This window comes from Channa argus, chromosome 19, assembly GCF_033026475.1.
Source record: "Channa argus isolate prfri chromosome 19, Channa argus male v1.0, whole genome shotgun sequence".
NCBI classification, from domain to species: Eukaryota; Metazoa; Chordata; class Actinopteri; order Anabantiformes; family Channidae; genus Channa; species Channa argus.
The window spans coordinates 7560739-7579646 of record NC_090215.1 but is presented as its reverse complement, the minus strand read 5'-3'; the positions used below and the strand labels follow the sequence as shown (position 1 = coordinate 7579646).

Sequence of the window (18908 nt, the reverse complement as noted above, 5' to 3'; positions counted from 1 at the left end):
ACAAACACACAGTGAAACTGCTCAGTTTCTCCTGTCTCTCCTGCCCCTCCCCTTTAAGGTTCATAGTTACTACCAACAGAGAAGTACTGCATGCATGTACCTGGAGCTTCCGCCCATTACTTCATATATATCTTCCCTCCTCTCAGTCACTGTTTTGACACAGACACCAGGTCCTCTCAGCTGAGCAGCAGCATTAGTCTCAGTATCTGTTTACAACAAGCTGAATCTGAACAGATTGTAAACTCATCCTTTATTTGCAATGGACTTCATTGGAATACTGCTGCTGCTGTGCGTTGCTCCAGTGGTTTGGTGCTTTCCCTCAGGTCAGGTTACAGCAAGCTGTGATACCATGATTCCCCAACACTTGGCAAATGCACAGTCAGGAACAGCGCCCTACTCTATATCTTTGGACCGAAGCACCTACAATGTTGGAGATCAGGTGAAAGGTAAGTTTGACAGCCACAGCCCTGTTTGTTTTGATATATGTCTACAAGACCCACTGCTAATCACCTGGAACAGATGTGTTCAGCCAAACAGCAGCATGAGGAGCTTTGCCTAAGCCAGGGATAGCAGGAAAACAAGCAGGGTGGCAGCCTTCACCTCTGAATTAAGGGGCTGAAGATTCTCAAGTCAGAGAATTTGTTTTGCAGATAGTTTTGAATATATCTGATCAGGTTTTGACATATCTGCATTACATCCATAAAGTCAAAGGATCAACTGTAATTGTTTGTTCATTGTGAGCAAGAGTTTCTCAACAGCAACTTTAAAAATCATATTATCTTTTACAAATCCAACCACTGGCTCGTTCCATCTTCCAGTTTGAGGATTACATGCTGCAATTGTTCTGTAGACTCCTAAATTTGAATTCTAAAATGTTGGGAAGACAATATAGCTCGGGTACTTCAAGTCCAAGAGGAATAGGGATCAGATCTGAAACTATTTCTGCAGAGTCTAATACAGCATATTTGTTCATCAGGACCTTTTGAAACTTAGTGAGACATGTTTAAATGCAGATGGACCTACTTAGCTTGATTATTCCTAATATTACATTATTGAGTTACATTAGAGGTTATGTGAATTATTATGTAAAATGTTTTCCCGTGTTTTTCTGTTTAATTTTATACTAATGAAGTAGAAGTAGTGTCATATTTGAATTTTTTGTCAGTGGGACTTTCATGGCTGTAAAAACCTTTATTATCCACAGTTACTCTCAAGGCTACAGGAGCCAGTGATTTCGAAGGATTCCTATTAAAGGCTCAAGAGGTGGGGGGTCAGTCTACTGTGGGCACCTTCACTGTATCTTCAAGTGATTCTCAAACTCTCGCCTGCAGCCAGAAACCTGTGAGTCTATTATAATGTAAACAATGTGCACATCGTCAGCAGGCAACACAGTAAGCATCAATTAGGACTGTGATAATTTTGTCCGCTGGACTTTCATCTTATAAATTACATTTTAAATTATTAACTATTTCCGCAATTTATTATAAAAGTGTTACTCATTTAATCTCCACCCCACTCTTTTGATTCTATCCTCTGCAGAAACTTACAGTTACACTTTAGATTATGGACCGTGGTATAACTTGCCACTGTTAACTGAAAGATTTGTTTTTTTACTATAACACACAAAATATTTATTGTATTTTAGTGTTTTTCAGAAGATATCAACATAGACCTATAAAACAGCTATACGCAAATACAAACTATAATTGGAAATAAAAGCACTTTAGTTTTTCAGTTCTATCTTTGTAATATATTGTGCTAATTGTGAATGAAACAATAACAGTGTATTGTATCTGTTTCTGTGTTGTCTCTATTATATGTTTAATTCATTTTCATTTAGGAATTTAAGTCTTCCCTTCACTCTCTGTCCACACAGCCCACATAGTCAAAAACTCTTTAGGGTTTCTGCACCTTGAAGCATAAAAACTATTTAAAATCAGGTGACAAACATTCAAGCAGAACAGGGTATGACCTCATTTTCTCTGTGTGTGTCCAGAATTCAGCTGTGTCCCACACTAAGGCAACGAGCAAGATGTCCATTCAGGTCACATGGACAGCAGATTCAACAGGAAGCGGGAAATCCATTCAGTTCTAGTAAAGTTTTTGTTTAAGATTTTGTTCTATTAAATGTGATCTTTTTTAATGCCATGCTCAAGTGAGAAAGCAAACTAAGTCATTGCTTCTGGTGTCCCTACAGTGCAACCTTCGTGCACAGCGAAAAGATATTCTGGGTGAGCGTTACAAGTGCTCCCATGACGTTCAATGGCAGCAGTGGGGGATCCCCAGGTTCTACTGCTACTGCACCAGCAGGCGCTGCTGTAAGTAATGGTGTCCGAAAGATCAGAGAAAAGATCGCTGAACTGTATTATATGGGTTTGCAGGTGTGACTGTGTGTAATTGTGTGAATAGAAACTTTGTGTTCCTCTAAAAGTGCAGTTGCCTTCACTAAAACTACTTTTCTAAATAAAGGGGGTTGGGACTAATGATGTGTAGGAACAGGGAACTCGTGGAACTATGGCACATGAATGGTTAAGATTAGGAAAACACCCTAGTTAAGATAAAAGAACTAAAGCTACAAATAATCTTTGTGTCTTTGAAAGTCTGGTGCATGTGACAGTGTTCTATGATGCAAGATGAATGTTTATTGTGCTGCTCACCATAAGTATAAGTTTTACCTGTTTTTTCTTTTTTCCCCTCCTCAGATGAATATCTCTAGTGCAGCCTGCGGTGTCACCAAAACTTGTTTAAGTCAACCTTCAAACTGTGATCCTTCAGCCAGTTCTGACTGTTATTTCATGTCAGCCATGTTGTTGTCTGGTGGCACGACCGTCCGTTATGAGATGATAGGTCCTTCTAGTGGATATGTTGCCTTTGGGTTCTCAGATGATCAGTCAATGGTAAGTTGGATGTAGAATTCCAGAATCTATGAAATATTTAATGTTTTGTCCAAAATATTAACAATTATGATCTTGATATACTTGTTTTTAGCAGTTGCAGTGCCGTTGCTTGCATAGTTTATCTGTAGACACAGTAGTAATGTTGTTGAGAGAGTGCTGCTTACATGTCCATACATCCTGACATACTGCCTCCAACAGTTCATGTTCTTGATTTCTGGAAGTGTAGTGGTTCTGTCATAGGACACAGACACTCTAAAAGAAAAGGTTGTATGACACTAAAGGATTGCTATTAAGGGCATGCACACAGCTGAAGCAGTTAAAAGCAAGTATATTGTGTGCATAACTTTACCGGTGAGCTTTGTGATAAGGAAGTTCATTTAAGGATGCAGCATGTGATAAAATATGTGCAGAGGTATTCGCCTATGAATGTTTTTGAGAGGGATTTGGATTTCAGAAATTACTTTTTGTTTAGTTTTAAGCCTTGCACAATTCTTCCTTTGTGTAACTTGTGTAACTCTGTGTAACTAATGATAAATAATTAAAGGGCTGTGCAGTGTGGTGCAGTGAAGCAGAAAGCAGATGATGCAGCGGGAAGGCTGGGAGTAGCAGGGTGTATTTAGTTGGAATCTCATGTTGGGGCTTGTCTAAGACATATATTCTAGCTCTGATGGCCAGATAAGTTTCTGTGAAACACTGATTTTGCTTATCCTGGCTACTTTAAATTTCTTGTTCTGTAGCACTAAATTTGAACCTAAGCAACATCAAAATCAAATATCATTTACTGAGCGGATTCTTGCTTTCCATGTAAAGAACAGTTAGTCCTCTAGGAACGATGGCAGTTATTTCTCTGCCTGACAGAACAACTTACCTTACAAATATGTTGTTCATCCTGTTCCTGTTTTCAAGAGTCTTTAGAGAACATCAGCAGTAATGCTATTCCAACCAAATAATGGGGTTGGAAATAAATGAAATAAATAAACCAATTACTTGCGATTAAAAAAAAAAAATCTATTCTAATAAAAGCATTAATTTTTATTTTTAACTGTCTTTCCTCAGGGCAATGATGACATTTACATCTGTAGCACGAACAGTGCCGGCATGGTGACGGTAGAGCATGCCTATTCAACAGGAGCAACAACTCCAATTTCAATCCCTCTGGTACTATAGTTCTTCTAAAACCAATCATTTGTGTGTGAGTTTTCCTTGCCAGACTGAAATATTGAATGCGCTATCTGTAGTCTCACAAAAAGTCAAATGTGAACATGCAACCGTGTTGATTAACTTGATGTTGAAACTTTCCATCAGGGGAATCTTGCTGTTGTCATGGCAACAATCCAGAACAATGTAATCGGCTGTACCTTCACCACCACGAACAGTATATCTACGCAGAGGTCCACTGGCTTTAACCAAACCTACTACCTCCTATTTGCCTACGGAAGCAGCAACAGTGGTAATGTAGACATTTTGTAATAGTGATCAGAGATGAAAAAGTTGCCAACTGTTAGAACAAGGTGTCAGAACTGTTCATGCAGGGGCTACGTGAAGAAAAAGTAATAGGAAATTGTAAAGTTTTTGAAACTTGTATATATAATTTAAAACATTTCTATTCATCCTCACTGTAATTTGTAATTCGATTCAAATCATTTTTATGGTTTTGGCCATGTAAGTGTTATACTGGACAATCAGACAATACCACATTTTTAGAATTAGGTATTAATGTATTGTTTGAATTATGGGAGTCCTGTGGTTATGGCAAAGTTTATTGTTAGAAAATACGTTTTTAGAGTTTGGTGACTAAAATATTTGACAAGGTTCACTAAATAAAGAAAGTAATTTATCAGAAATGCAAGAATGTGTGTTTTAACTTTACAAGGACCAGCAGCAGGTATTATGAGCTTATACTACTGTAATATTATTGTAGTTGAGTAAACGACTTGCATCATTTCAAAGTTGTAATCCCTGTCTGTTGTATGTGCCTCTGCAGCAGGACAAATCCAGATACATTCAAGAACCTTCACAAGTTCAAACAAAGTAGACATCTCCAAAGCTGAAGCTGCGGCAACAGAAACGGAAACGCCTGCCATCGTTAAAGCACATGGTGAGAACCTGCAAAGAGGAATGTGTAAGGTAGAACTGTAGCTCAAAACAGCACCACGGTTTTTCTTTTGTCTGGAGATCTGTTCAACAAAGCTACACACAGCTGCTGGAATGTGCTACTTTCTACAAAGAAAAAACATCTGTAACATTCAGGGTCCACAGAAGACAACTCCTCCTGCATTGAATTGTTTAAAATAGAAATGTGCCTTTTTTTGTTGGAAAAATGGGGCTAAACACACAGTGTAAGTTAGGATGAGAATTTTTAAACACCCTTATTAGACCAGTTAGTTATTCAGGTTGTACACAATGGTGTATGTGCATTGTTCATTTCCTGCCACCAGGAATCATTTATTATGGATACGTAGCATCGAGACAAACACCTTAGCTTGTTTGTCTTCTCAACTTTCCATGTAGTTTTAACAAGCATGGATGTTCTGGACCCTGCCCTAGTGTGAACACAATGAGCTATCAGCTTTTAAAACAACAGCCTGTAACATAACCTGCCTGTTACTGATAAAAAAGCCTTAAATTCAGGCAATATCAATTCATTATATATATTTTATTTATTTAAAAATTTATTGTCACTGCCTTGTTGATTTGCATTGTGAGGAAGAAAATGGATTTTAAATAATATGTGTGTGCTGAGCTGTGAGTAACATTCCAACATCCAAACTGTGTTTCAGGAGCACTGATGCTGATATCCTGGATGACCACAGGAACACTAGGAATGATTGTAGCCCGATATCTGAAACACATGGCCAAAGGACAGCAAATGTTTGGCAAAGATGTCTGGTTTCTGGTAAGATCTCGCTACAGTGAGTTAGCAACGTGTAGCTAATATTCAAACAAAATCTGTTTGTAAATCCTGTTATTATATCTAAATGTTTTAATTATAAAAAAGTAAATGTATAAAAAAAGCAGCTGAACCTGAAAAGTGTTAAAAAACAATCATAATTCAAAATCAGTTAGGACACATTATAACGAAAGAAATATTTCAGATGCACTGTAGATGTTTTCAAACTTTTCATTGTGCTGTAACCTTCACTTGTTCCTCAGTATATGTTGCACTGTTTCTCCAGGTCCACGTGCCGGTAATGTGCTTGACTGTAGCGGCCACCATCATTGCCTTCATCATCATCTTTGTGTACGGCGAGGGCTGGGCAGGGGTCAGTACCCTGGCACTGCTGGGACTCATTAATCATTTTGCAGCATTGTTGAGTCTTCTGTCTTTTGATAGTCAGTTTTTTATTCAAGGTGCTGTCACTCGAATACACAAGGTCTCAGAACGTGATTTTTGCAGAAACAGAAACAGCTAGCGTGGCCCAGTCCAGCATTCACTCCACACCTTTAATGCTTATCATGTTAACAGATTGGATGCAGGACAATTTTTCTACAATTACCATTAAAGTACAAAATTGACACATACAGACAAATGACCTCATGGACATGGTGATAATGATCCTTTCATATCCAGCACACTTGGTATATTTAACATATATAATTTAAATGAAAAAATTACACTTTGAACACAAATTTTGATGCTTTCATAAGTAAAACAACATTTTGCAAACTGCATTATTAATCGCAATATATTCAATTCATTGATTTTCATTTTGTATATGACTGAGTTTCCGTGTTACTTTTTTCAGGGAGCCCATCCTGTATTAGGCTGCTTGGTTATGATCCTCTCGTTCATTCAGCCTATAGTGGCTTTTTTCCGCTGTGGACCACAAGATTCCATGTAGGTACCCTGGTGTGTGTGTGTGTGTGTGTGTGTGTGTGTGTGTGTCAGTGACACGTTTCTTTGCTCCAAAGCTCTTACACATGAATAAAATATTTTTCTTCAAATCATCACAACATTTAACAGTTGTCGTGTTATGTAAAGTCCATGTAAAGGAAACAGTTAGGGCCATCTGCAGTCTTATTTAAGCAGCTGATGATTTAAAATCTTTCTTTGACAGGAGGTTCGTGTTCAACTGGACACATTCTTTAAACGCTTTGGCGATAAAACTTTTAGCTGGTAAGCTCCTCTTGTCTTCTGCTTTTGTACACATTCTATAGAATCTTCCCTAACTTTTACTATTGTTGTTTTTATTAACAGAAATATAACTTTTGGTCTTGTAATGGCTGCTTTTGTGTCTTGTCACACAGTGGCGGCCATATTTACAGGCCTGCAGCTGATTGATGGCAGTGAAACCCAATGGCTGGTCAATGTGATGGCTGGTTTTGCTGCCTGGGAATGTTTGTTCTACATCTGCATTGAAGCACATTTGAGATGCAAGAATTCCAGACCAGGTAAATACACTTGTTATTCGTTTTTTTAGATTCTTTATATCAGAATTATCTCTGGACTTGAAAGTGGAAAAATGCAGCTTTAACACTACTCTTCTGTTTGGATTGCAGAGACTTCAGAATCAGGAGGGGTAAGACTAAAATTATCTTAAATGTAATAATAAAGCAACATGCACACAACATGTAGATTTCTTATGTAAAACCCTTTTCTTTGTCAGCCAAACGTTGAGGGCCTGCTGGTGGGCATTTTCTTCCTGGGAAATCTTGCTTTTTTGATCGCACTGTTGGTTGGAATTGGTACAGCAACAGTGATTCCATGATGGAGCAAAAGAAGAAAACTAATGCACAGGTTTTAATTTATTTAGGGTTTTCTGACATCAACACAGGCTTAAAAACAGAGTCCTAAAATGTTGTATTTGCATATGCTTTTGGTAGAACTCTGGTTGGATATTTGAACATTTCTCTTGGCAGAATTAGTGGAGCTTAGTAAAAGTTTGTGGTACAGACCTTAACTACTCCACATATTTTCTGTCAGGACTCTGAGAAAGACCTTTAAAAAATGCTTTATCCAATACATGAACAGTTTTTACTGTATGTGTGTTTGTCCCAGTTGTCTCCAAGTCTGAGGTTTGAGGTTATGCTGAAGATTCTGAGGTAATCCTCCTCCTCCACTGGCAGCAAAACGGCCTGAGAGATTGATGATAACACCACTGTGCTTAACAGTGGGTACAGTGTTCTTAGAGTTGAATGTCTCTCTTATGTACCTCCAAACATTTGCCTGATCATTGTGGCTAAACAAATCAGTCTTTGTGCCCATGTAGGCAACCATGACCCCTAACAGGATGTTAATGGGCCAGACCCTGTATGTACAAATATGAGTCTGTTTTAATGTCAGACAACCGCAAAAGACTGAAACCCTGAGCACATTCTTGTTGTTTTTTTTTTTATAAATTTCATATTGTTTTGTATGTAAATGTCCAACTACAACTGTACTGTACATGTAATGTTGAAATGTAATCTGATATATACAGCTCAGGTTAATCTTTATTTAGTATGATGTCGCCATGTAATCAACAGTAATATTTGTATGTGACATTCTGTGAATGTAATGGAAACCTTGAAAATACATACACTGCAATACTTACAGTACTTCTTAGTCTCAGGGTTCACAGCTTTCCAAATCTGTATTCAGCTTAAAGCAATAATGTACAGTTTTCTAATTCAACAGACTGGCCTCAAAAGATGAAACGCGAGAGCAATCTGTGAATGTGCGTGAGTCTACGAAAAAATTTTCATCTTCATTAAACATCTTTCAGTTGCTCAAACAAAGAAAAAACTTACTTTGACCAGCACAGTTCCATGTTCCATTTTCTCAGTGACCTACATCACTTGGCCAGTCTGCTCTGCAACCTGACCACACGCACATCTCTGCACACAAAATGTCAATTGTTATCGCTACTTGTACGTGTGGGACAATTCTGCTAAACATTTTTATATTATTCAGGTGGTTCATTAATCACCCTTACTGTTGATGACTTTGTTGTTTTGAGTTAGTCATTTGTGTTGTTGTTATAACTATTATTTGCTTGTCTTGAGTAATAAATGTGTACATTTGTAAAAATGCTGCCGGAAATATTTGTTTCTGATTGGTGAGCTTTTTATTCACTGCCTTGATCCTTGAAGGATTTCTATCCATGTTGGCCTTGAGTTTGGAGAATAGCCAGAAATCCCAACCTAGCCAGGTCAGACGAGTGTGGGGTGGATCGAAAAGGTTGATCCTAGAAACGCCAATGAAGATTTTGGTCTTGATGGCTCCTCCTGCAGGAGTGTTGTCATGGTGAAGAAACTCCATTCTCTTAATTTAATAAAAATTTCTTTATATAGACAGATCAGCCTCTTTTACATTGTTCTACTTAAGTGTATCTAATATATAAACCATCCCCTTAATGAGCCTTTCACTCAGCTGCGTGATCCTGTCTGCAGCCTTTTGTTGTGCAAATGTCCAGTTGGAGAAAGCCGATTAGAAACATTGTTATGGGCATAGATGGTAAAGTAACCAGGTTACAGTCGGCTTTTGCCTGGATACTTTTCTGTCTGAGAACGCAGATTTCTTTGCCATGTAAACACGTAACCAGGTTTCTAATTGTCTTTCTCCAACTGTGCCTGTGTGTGGACACCGGGTACATTTTTCTCTATCCTTCCTTATTTATGTATAGGTTAGCTAGGCAGCCAACCTGTGGCTAGAATGTGCCATATTAAGGTGTTTCCTTTCTTGTAGAAAAAGAACTATATACTATGCTTTTCCAAAAAGCAAATGTGAACAAGTCTCCTAGGATCAGGCCAGTAAGGAGAAAAACAGTTGCAGTGAAAGGGACAACTCATGCGAGAGTGTATTTTTATTTGTTAATTTGATCAGGGCTCTTAAGAGACCACAAAGCCAGGTGTACTGTGTAGCTTCTCTGGAGACCAGTCCACTAAACAATTAACCAAGCCTGGAGTTTGTTGACGGGAGTCGTGACACAGATACTGCACACTAGCCCTCACAAAACAGCGGAGTTCATACTTATATAAAGTGGTTAAGAGGTGACAGCATCCGCTAGCTGAAGCCTTTCAAATATCAAACTCTTTTCACATTTCCAATGCAGAATTCATCCAATGAGCAATGCCAGTAGATTTCCACACAAGTCATCACAAATAAAGGAGCTGGTTACTTTTTCAATCATGTATTTATTATAACAGCATCACTTTATTATTTACATTGGTTTGTATACAAAATACATGCACAGCAAGTGTTTATCTTTAAAACATGATCAGCTAATGAGTCAGCAATTGTGTGTGTGTGTACGTGTGTATTCTTTCAGCTCCTCCAGGTGAGTCGGAAACCTGAAGGCAGGGTGGCATGCTGGGCTTGGAAAACAATGAAAACTTGATGGGAGGAGGATGTGAACGGAGCAATGTTGGTTTCCTAAATAAACAACAGAGAGGACAGACAAATAACCTGTCTAAGAAAAATATACAGATATGCACATGGTGTGTGAATGTGTTATTTTTTTTAACTATTAAACTTGTAGATGCATTTGGATGTTGTTTGGAAGTATGAAAAGGTAGCAAACATGATCCATTTTTTGTTTGAGATATATATGTATGAAAAAGTGACTGCTTAGTTGTATTACATACCACCCCACAGTAAGGTCCAACAGGCGCCGAGGTTGTGTCTGGTCCATCAAACAACTTCAGGAAGTTGTTCTGGCAGTCTCCAGGGTCATCAATACTGAACTGGGCAAAGGTTATGGTCACCACACGACCTCTAGGTGCCAATATTCCCCACTCACAGTGGGTATTGTTGGCATAGGTGCCTGGGTAGTTGGGACTTGAGAATGATCCGTGGTCTCCGTATAAAGTGCCACCACAACCTGGAACGCAAGCGTATTAAACAAAGACACTCAAATTAAAAAAACAAACACAATCAATTCTGCCTCTGATTACAAATAGTAATAATGATATCATGGTGATCATCTTTTCTAGGTTTAAGATGTTCACTAGAATATCCGTTTTTAAAATCATTAAAACACTTTATTACTTTATTTATTATTTATTATAAACAGTTTAGCTCTAACCGTGAGGGGAGGATGTCCATGTGGCATCAAATCCATCACGGGCATTGGAGAAGTCACTCTTGAAGCGTAGGTACAGCTGGTTGGATTTTGGGAAGATGGGGCTGGGCAGGGTGCTGCCACAGAACTTACCGATTAATGGTGAGCTTTCCGTGCTTCCATTACGGATCTGAGAGACAACAACATGTTGGGATTGACATCACCGACAGAAGGCTCATACTGACACACACACATCAGAGAAACACACATTCACATATAATATATAGAGACATACATTAAGGCCCTAAGTTTGTGGACACCCTTGTTCCATTTCCGTGTGTGCTAGTTGTTTACCTCCAGGTAGTCAAATCCACAGTTGGGGTGGCTCTCCAGGTCAAAGTTATTAAAGAAGAAGGAGATGGAGTTGTTCTGCGATGCCTTCAGGATAATGGTGCAGTCTATGCTGTGAGGGTAGATGTCAGGCCATCCTGGGCTCCTCAGGTAACCGTATTCCTGTTCATAAGTTCGGCTACAGCCTGGAAACCGCCACCACAACAGTCAGAGCACTGGTTAATCAAGTGCCTCAGTCATGTTTCCAGCCTATTGTGCTTTGTGAATTATTCCTTTTGGAAAATGAGCCAGTGACAAAAAATATACCAAACAAAAGTATACCTAGTACCAATAATTTGTAAACACCAATAATGTGGCAGCAGGCAATTTCAATATATCACCACCAGTATTTCGGTTTAAAACCTTTAATTTTTCTCTCTGAATTGGGAAGATACTCAGCTACAAGGACCTCACCATTACACTTATTCAAGTACACGATATATGAGTAAATTAGTGAGTGTTCAAAACTACAGATGTGCACAATCTAATTATTTAAAAATTCTTCTTTACAGAGTTGCTGCTTTAACTACACTGATCCATTTTAAAGGGAACAGTTGGCTATGAAGTGTTTTATTAAAATATAGTGTTTACAGTTTCAACTGAAATTCAAATTTGCTGTTAGTCTCTATTTTGCTCATGTTCATAAAGTCAAAAAGTCTGTAGAGCACAAACACTGACAACTAATTTAGCACTGCTTCAGTAAACTTGTGACTTGTTCATTCAAGGTAATGAAGGCAATGAGAGTTCTTGTCACACCTCTCTCTCTCTTTCTCTCTCTCTCTCTCTCTCTAGCCTTTGCAATTACAAGCTCAAGCCTCTAAGTGCGTCAGAGATATAAATATTTAATGAGCATAGACTCTAGGTAAAGAATGTGTATCATGTGCATGTTGAGGTGCATGGAATTTCCCCACTGGGTGTGTTTGTTTTGTACAAGAGATGGTTATGGCATCACAGTTTAGTGACACATCAACTACAGATTTGGTTTACAGGAGACAGGTAACTGAACATAACTCAGATCATTCTCCAGATTGCTAAACTCAGAAAACAAGATGTATTGAGCAAGAATCATGGGCGCGCACGTCAGAGGTTGGCTTTCAGTACTTAACACGCACTACACCTCTGAACAAAGTAATTTAAGAGATCTCTCACTGATAAAACAAAACACAAAACAAATGTACATTGTAGCTCTGTTTCTTTATGCTTGTAATATTTTACCTGTTTATAAGAAGTTTGTGTCTATTTTTCGATGTTTGTGTTTATTTTTGGTTATTTTGCATTTATTTTAGATAGCTTCAAGTCGTTTTTGAGTTATTTTGCATCATTTTTTTTGTTGTGCATCTCCTTGTGGTGTCTATTAACTGAGCTCCTTCAAACAATAAAGAGAAATAGCAGCCTCAGAGGCTCAGGCCTCTGGACCCGCTCACCTCACTGTCCCCTGGGCCTGTGCCCAGTAGGCCCGTACAGTAATCCATTCTTGGAGGTACATACCAGCAATCTGATAGGTGAAACTCAGGCCATTTCCTGTCATAAAAGTGTCAGACTTGAAGTGCACGAGGATTGTTCTGCCGTAGCTGTAGAAGTCTGGTGGATGAATGTCTGCTGCACAGAACTTATGTGACTGCCCATAGTCTCCCTAGAAACACAAGATTTAGAACTGAAACTACGGATTGATAACTGTTCAGGAGGTGATCTTATAAGTTCTAGTATCATTTTTGTTGGCTATCATACAGCATTTTTTGGTCCAGTTCCTGTCTTAACTCACTATAGGCCAGTCCTTCATCTCCAGGTAGTTCGTGGAGCAGCTTTGGCTGGGCTGGAACACAAACGTCTGCACTGACACTTTGATGGTTTCCTGGGCTGGTGCATCCAGGATCCAGCGACAGGAAGTGTAAGGAGGATAGGCATTGGGGAAGGAGGGTGAGGTCAGGGTCTGGACGGTGGTTGTGGCATTGAGAGAGCCGCCACAAAACACTGAAAAAAAGGCAAACACATTTAGAGGCTGGAAAAATGCAGGAAATTAAACACAAAGCAGCTAAATGTAATTGCACTTGCTAATGACTGTGCAGCATTATGTATATACACTTGTATGGTATTTCTGAATTTTTTTTATACCACTTAAAGGTTCCACTTATTTTTGGCAAAGACACGCCGTCCAGATAATGAGTTTGCAGTGTGTGTGATTTCAGATTTAAGTACTAGTACTAGTAAGGCTGATGCTGTCAGTTTAACTTGTTTCATGTGATAACTAAGTTTTGTTTTGCAGCAAGTCAAATGCATTGCAGTAGAGGGAGAGTAACCGAGTCTTACTTGGAACAGATCTGTAGGTGGCATTGAACCCTCCTCGCTGTACTACACTGTCAGTGACAAAGTGAATGGTCAGGAAGTTTCCACTTGATACAAAGAAATCTGGGATGGAGTTTCCACAGAACGTCCCAACCAGAGGGAAATTAACATTGTCACCATCATACACCTGTTACAGAAAGACACATAGAAAAGTGAAGACATTAACAGAAAAGAAATCCACTCACTACTGTCACAGCATTACTGTCAGAAATGCTAACTAGGGTAAATTTCACATGAAAGAAAAGTAATGTTTCCCATTAATATTTCAATTGAATCTTTACTTTGACAGAGTCAAAGCGGCAATTAGTGGCGCTCTCCAAATCAAAAGAGGTGAAGGTCAGGTTGATAGCTTTGTTGACCGGCATCTCAATGGTCCAAAGGCAGTCCATATTTGGTTCATAGCGTCCATCCAGGTTTGGATCTGGAGAACCAAACATGCCCATGGGCATGGACATATAGCCACCACATCCCTGAGCTGGACCTACAAACAATTTAGAAACAAACACTTGACCACATATGCATCTTAAAATGTGGTATAACACAGGATACTGTACTAAAGTACTAAAGTCATTACTGGGAGGCTTACAGTATGAAAACACAGTGTCACAAGATGTTGTGCTTGTGGTTGTTGAATATCTGTGTGGAAATATTTTAACACAACAGTACTCAGTAGCTATATAATACACACCTAAGAAAACCAATAAACTAACTGTACTGTGTATGGCAGCTAGGTTTGTGGTAATACGCGCTTGTGTAGGAAGATATGTTATAAAAGTGTCCCATGAAATCAAAGGTTACTACTTCTCTCATGTGCACCTGCCTTACAGTAATTTTGACCTACCAAGTGTCTCACTGTAAGTAGCCCTCCAGCCAATCCCGTCCACTGAGGCATCAGTCTTGAAGACAATGAAAAGGTGGTTGGTGGAGGAGCGCAGATTGGGTGGGACCACTGACCCACAGAATTGCCCAAGCAAGGGCGCAAAGGTGTCCTGTCCATCATAAACTGCCACGTAGTCATAGCGACAGCCAGAAGATGCCTCCAGGTGGAAGGTGTTAAATCTTCGAAAAGAGAAAAAGGAGAACATTAAGTAAAACTTTATAGCTACTGTGTTTTGAGTTGTTTTTCACCGAAATTTTGATTCATATTGTACTAAAGCCACATGAAACTTGTCCAGTACTGTAAACCATAATCCATTCTAAGAAATTTTAATATTTTGTTGGAAATACTTACATACATAAAATTATTTATTTACATAAAAGAAATATGAAAGAATTTTCTCATGATTTACTCTGCTGCCTCAGGATTGTTTTCCTAGATCTATAAATATGATTGCATGGTTCTTTACATTGCACAGATATCAATAAGAAATGTAGTTTTTAGTTTTTTTATCCTCTGCAGCGAAAACTGCATCCGAATTAAAACACTAAAATGTCCCTCTCTCTATAAACAAAAAAGATAATGCAGTCTTACTTAAGATCCACCACTCTGTTTGCTGTGACCATGATATGGTAGGTACAGTTGATGTTGTGGTGGTAGTTGGTCATGGACAGCGTCGGACTGCTCACTGTGCCCATAGTGGAGTTAAAGAGCCCACCACATGCTGCACACACACGCATGCACACATGCACGCACGCACACACACACACACACACACACACACACACACACACACACACACACACACACACACACACACACACACACACACAGTATCACTGCATGTACAGTAAAACAATACTGCTGATGATCTATAAATTAACATATGATGAGTAAATACAATTTTGATGCTGTGATGTTTTGAATAACCACTTCCAAACAAGTGTAATGGCTGTAGACAGTGATATGTTGTGGGCAGCTGTAAAGTTCCCACCACCACCTCCTTCCCCTCCAATATGGACGGTATGTATATTACTCTGCGTTATTTTGAATATTCTGTTGAAGCCTCTTACATATCCTCTTTCTATTTAAGGCCACAACTACTCACACCGTGGCTTAAAATGCAAAATATTATGCAAATGGTATGAATCATCTTTCCCATGACATTACAATTATTCCTCCTCTTCTTTACTTACCAACGGCTGTGTATTCTGCCATGAAGCCAGTGTCAGTCACCACAGAGTCGGAGTAGAAATGGATTAACATGGGGCCAAAGGTGGAGAATGGTCCTGGGATGCTGTGACCACACAAAGTGGCAATAGGGGGCCCACTGGTGGCCAGGCTGTGGATCTTAAGCCCATCGTACAGACAGGTAGAGTGTGCTAGACAACAAATAGACAGGCCACATACTCAGTAAACAGTTGACTGTTGGTTCCCAGCACCTGACAGTACAAAACATTCCCAATCTTATGGTCATATCATTATATACTCTTCTTTTATAAAGACATCAGCAGAAGATTCTTGGCCCATATGCTGCTACTGGAGAAACACTTGCCTTCTACTTGGAAAGTCCGAAACCTAAGAACAATCACAGTCTGTTCTCCAGCATCTATGGTATAGTTGCAGTTGGAGTAGTCTGGGTAGTTAGCTGGATAATTTGGAGAAACCACTCTACCGCTGGCAGCTGTGAAGTTTGCGCCACAACCTGATGAACAGAAGACCTTAGAGTTTCTTTGCATTTTGTTGGAACTGAGCACCTCAAAATTCACTCTAACAGTTAAGTGCACAAAATGTCTTTTGCCAGTTTATATGTCCTCTGAAGTCTCATGTGAAAAAAGATGAATACTGATCAAACAAGATTTGACCACAATGTTGACATGAAGCTTCATGGTGTTCTTGGTTCTTACGTGTGCTGAAGTAAGCTGAGAAACCTCTGCCGGTTGTTTGAGTGGCCTGAAATCTGCTTGTGATGACGTTATATGGAGCAATGATGGGGTTCGGGGCCACTGAGCCACAGCCTGTGGACAGCAGAGCCTCATTGTTTTGGGTCTGACCTGACCACACCTACAGGAAAATACACACTGATTGAGAAATTGTTGAAAATAGAAAACTGTTTTCAGTATATGGTACCGTACAAGTTCCAAACTACAATTAAAGGCAACTGAAATAATAAATACCAAAATATCCATAAAAGTAAAATGGTTGAAGAAACTATTTGGATCTTTATCCCAGCAACTTGCCCACCAACAATTATAAGCTTAACATTAACATTTTTCTCTGTCTCTGCTCTTATACCTTAGCTTCTTTCTAAGAAAGTTCCTGAGTCACACACACACCCTTCAGTTCATTAAAAACTCAAACTTTGCTCATTGGTTCTAACAGTTCTAGCAAAGTAACTGATATAATGACATCATGAAAAAAGGGCAACTAAGTACTTATTAAATTGCTTCAATGCAGCGACATTTAGCAGCCACACGTTTCTCTATGAGACCAATGTTGTAATTTGGTGGTGGCACCTTGATGTAACTGTTCTGGCAGGTCCCAGTGCTGTCTGGAATCTGGAAATCACTGTTAAAAACCATCTCCAGATGGCTTCCCTCGTGAGCAACGATCTGCCACGAACACTCCACATCAGCTGGGAAGTTCTGGGGGTAGTTTGGAGACTTGATTGTTCCCGTATCAGCATGTATCACCCCTCCACACCCTGGGCAAAAAAAAACACTAAACCATATGTTCTGGAAAAGTCCAAAATTGTGATTAAAGTAAAAGTAAAAAAAAAACTTTTACATGTGTATTTTTCTCCCAGCTTTTCAATTGGCTGTAATTTACAGTAAACCCACCTGAGGAGTCGGTAGACCACGAGGCCATAAACCCTCCTCTGGACACACTATGGTCAGCCAGAAAGACTACAGCGAGCTTGTTGGATCCAGACTGGATGGTTCCTGGAGAGTTAGTGCCACAGTACTGGCCAAGAATTGGGGAGCCAGGGGATCCTCCATTGAAGATGGTGACAGAGTCCCAGCTACATGTAGTGTGGGGCTCCAGGTTAAAGTAGCTGAATGTTAGCTGCAATAAGTCAGAAGAGAAGAAACCAACAGTTTTTTTTTAAGTAGGTGTCTGGCTACTGAGTATGAGCTCCCTGGGGTTAAATCGCTTTAGGAATACATTAAGATGTAAACTGTAACCTCTGCTTTGACAGCTATTGTATAATAAACAGCAGTACATTGACTGTAAACTGGAGGAGTAAACCAATTCTGAGCTGCACAAAATGTACCAGTTGGATTTAACATTGCATGCATATAACTGAAACTAGTTAAGCTGTTCTGGTGATAGTTACCTGCACCTCAAAGTGAGTGCATCCAAATAAGATATAAATATAGCAGCAAAAGAAAAATGATGAAAATGCAGAAGAGAAATGATGTTTAATGTGATGTGTAACTCCTTATGCTAGTGGAGTCACTTGGCCCAGGGTACACGCTCACCTTAATAGTGTGGCCCACAGGAGCCTCTAGAAGCCAAGCACAACGACTGGGGCTGGGGTAGATGTTGGGGTAGTTAGGACTGGATAACACCCCTCTTTCACCTGTCTGCAAGCCTCCACACTCTGTAAGGACAAAATGAACACTCTGACTGCTAGATTAGACAAATACTGATCTTATATTTGAATGAACACGGTGGCATCTGAAGTCAATGAAGCTTTCAATGTGTGTCATACCGGAGAATAAGTATGTGGCCCTGAAACCCCGATCTCCCTGGGAGGCATCGGTTTGGAAATTGACCCAGAGCTCTGGGGTGAAGACCACAATGGGAGTGGTGGGGATGGTCTTCCCGCAAAACTTGGCCAACAGCTCCCCTTCTGCACCACCTGAGGGAGGAGGCAGTTTGTGTAACATAAGTAAAGCATAAACACATAATAAATACAGTTCAACACATCAATCCTTCTCTCTCCTGTATCCTATTGTAGTAAATATACAGTGCAATATCGCACTAAATATGTGCTGAAGTATGATAATTAAACAAGGGCCAGCCACCTTGTACTCTGACTTGACTTCTCTCTACTGAGACACATGCTTTCCATAATAAAGGTTTATGGATTTTAGTCAGTATTGCTTGAGCACTAGCTCATCCATGGGTCAGGTGCTGTATGATGACATTGTGACGGCTTGTATGGAAAACAGGAACTTAATCATATTTAATAGAGGAGCACTTTAAACATATGCAGTTTTTTTTGGCTTGTGAACTTAGCAGGATACAAATTAGTAACCCATCAATTAGGTTTTTTGTAATTATTTACAAAAATTTAAATGAAAACTGAATATTGATGATCTTGTGTAATTAATGCCACATTATCATTAATCACTTAACATTATTTATAAATGTGAGACCGAACCAAAACTACAAAAACCAACATTCAGATGC

At 39.3% G+C, this 18908-nt stretch overlaps 2 protein-coding genes across 3 annotated transcripts in view; one reads left to right on the top strand and one right to left on the bottom strand.

Moving 5' to 3' along the window:
• Window positions 1-121: 121 nt before the first annotated feature.
• zgc:163022 (putative ferric-chelate reductase 1) lies at window positions 122-8907 on the top strand. Of its 2 annotated transcripts, XM_067486799.1 has the most exons (15): window positions 124-446; window positions 1205-1341; window positions 1997-2094; window positions 2198-2318; window positions 2703-2897; window positions 3954-4055; window positions 4203-4347; window positions 4882-4995; window positions 5678-5793; window positions 6074-6160; window positions 6644-6735; window positions 6956-7014; window positions 7146-7289; window positions 7398-7417; window positions 7505-8907. In XM_067486799.1, exons 1-15 carry the CDS (start codon window positions 260-262, stop codon window positions 7604-7606), a joined length of 1719 nt encoding a protein of 572 aa, XP_067342900.1. In that variant the 5' UTR covers window positions 124-259; the 3' UTR covers window positions 7607-8907. The 2 variants fall into 2 exon arrangements, with proteins under 2 accessions (XP_067342901.1, XP_067342900.1); XM_067486800.1 differs by lacking the exons at window positions 7146-7289; window positions 7398-7417; window positions 7505-8907 and adding an exon at window positions 7096-7118 and having other exon boundaries at window positions 122-446.
• A 1099-nt stretch (window positions 8908-10006) lies between these two features.
• Window positions 10007-18908, bottom strand: part of cubn (cubilin (intrinsic factor-cobalamin receptor)) — a 34339-nt gene continuing 25437 nt past the window's right edge. Inside the window, exons 51-67 of the mRNA XM_067486867.1 lie at window positions 18205-18354; window positions 17972-18093; window positions 17330-17555; window positions 17006-17193; window positions 16397-16553; window positions 16045-16194; window positions 15686-15871; window positions 15084-15213; window positions 14454-14671; window positions 13894-14093; window positions 13577-13739; window positions 13032-13240; window positions 12758-12902; window positions 11234-11415; window positions 10904-11069; window positions 10464-10699; window positions 10007-10251 (exon numbers count right to left, since the gene is read on the bottom strand). Of these exons, the coding sequence (XP_067342968.1) occupies window positions 10144-10251; window positions 10464-10699; window positions 10904-11069; window positions 11234-11415; window positions 12758-12902; window positions 13032-13240; window positions 13577-13739; window positions 13894-14093; window positions 14454-14671; window positions 15084-15213; window positions 15686-15871; window positions 16045-16194; window positions 16397-16553; window positions 17006-17193; window positions 17330-17555; window positions 17972-18093; window positions 18205-18354 (2936 nt within the window). The 3' untranslated portion in view covers window positions 10007-10143. The remainder of the gene's footprint in view (window positions 10252-10463; window positions 10700-10903; window positions 11070-11233; window positions 11416-12757; window positions 12903-13031; window positions 13241-13576; window positions 13740-13893; window positions 14094-14453; window positions 14672-15083; window positions 15214-15685; window positions 15872-16044; window positions 16195-16396; window positions 16554-17005; window positions 17194-17329; window positions 17556-17971; window positions 18094-18204; window positions 18355-18908) is intronic.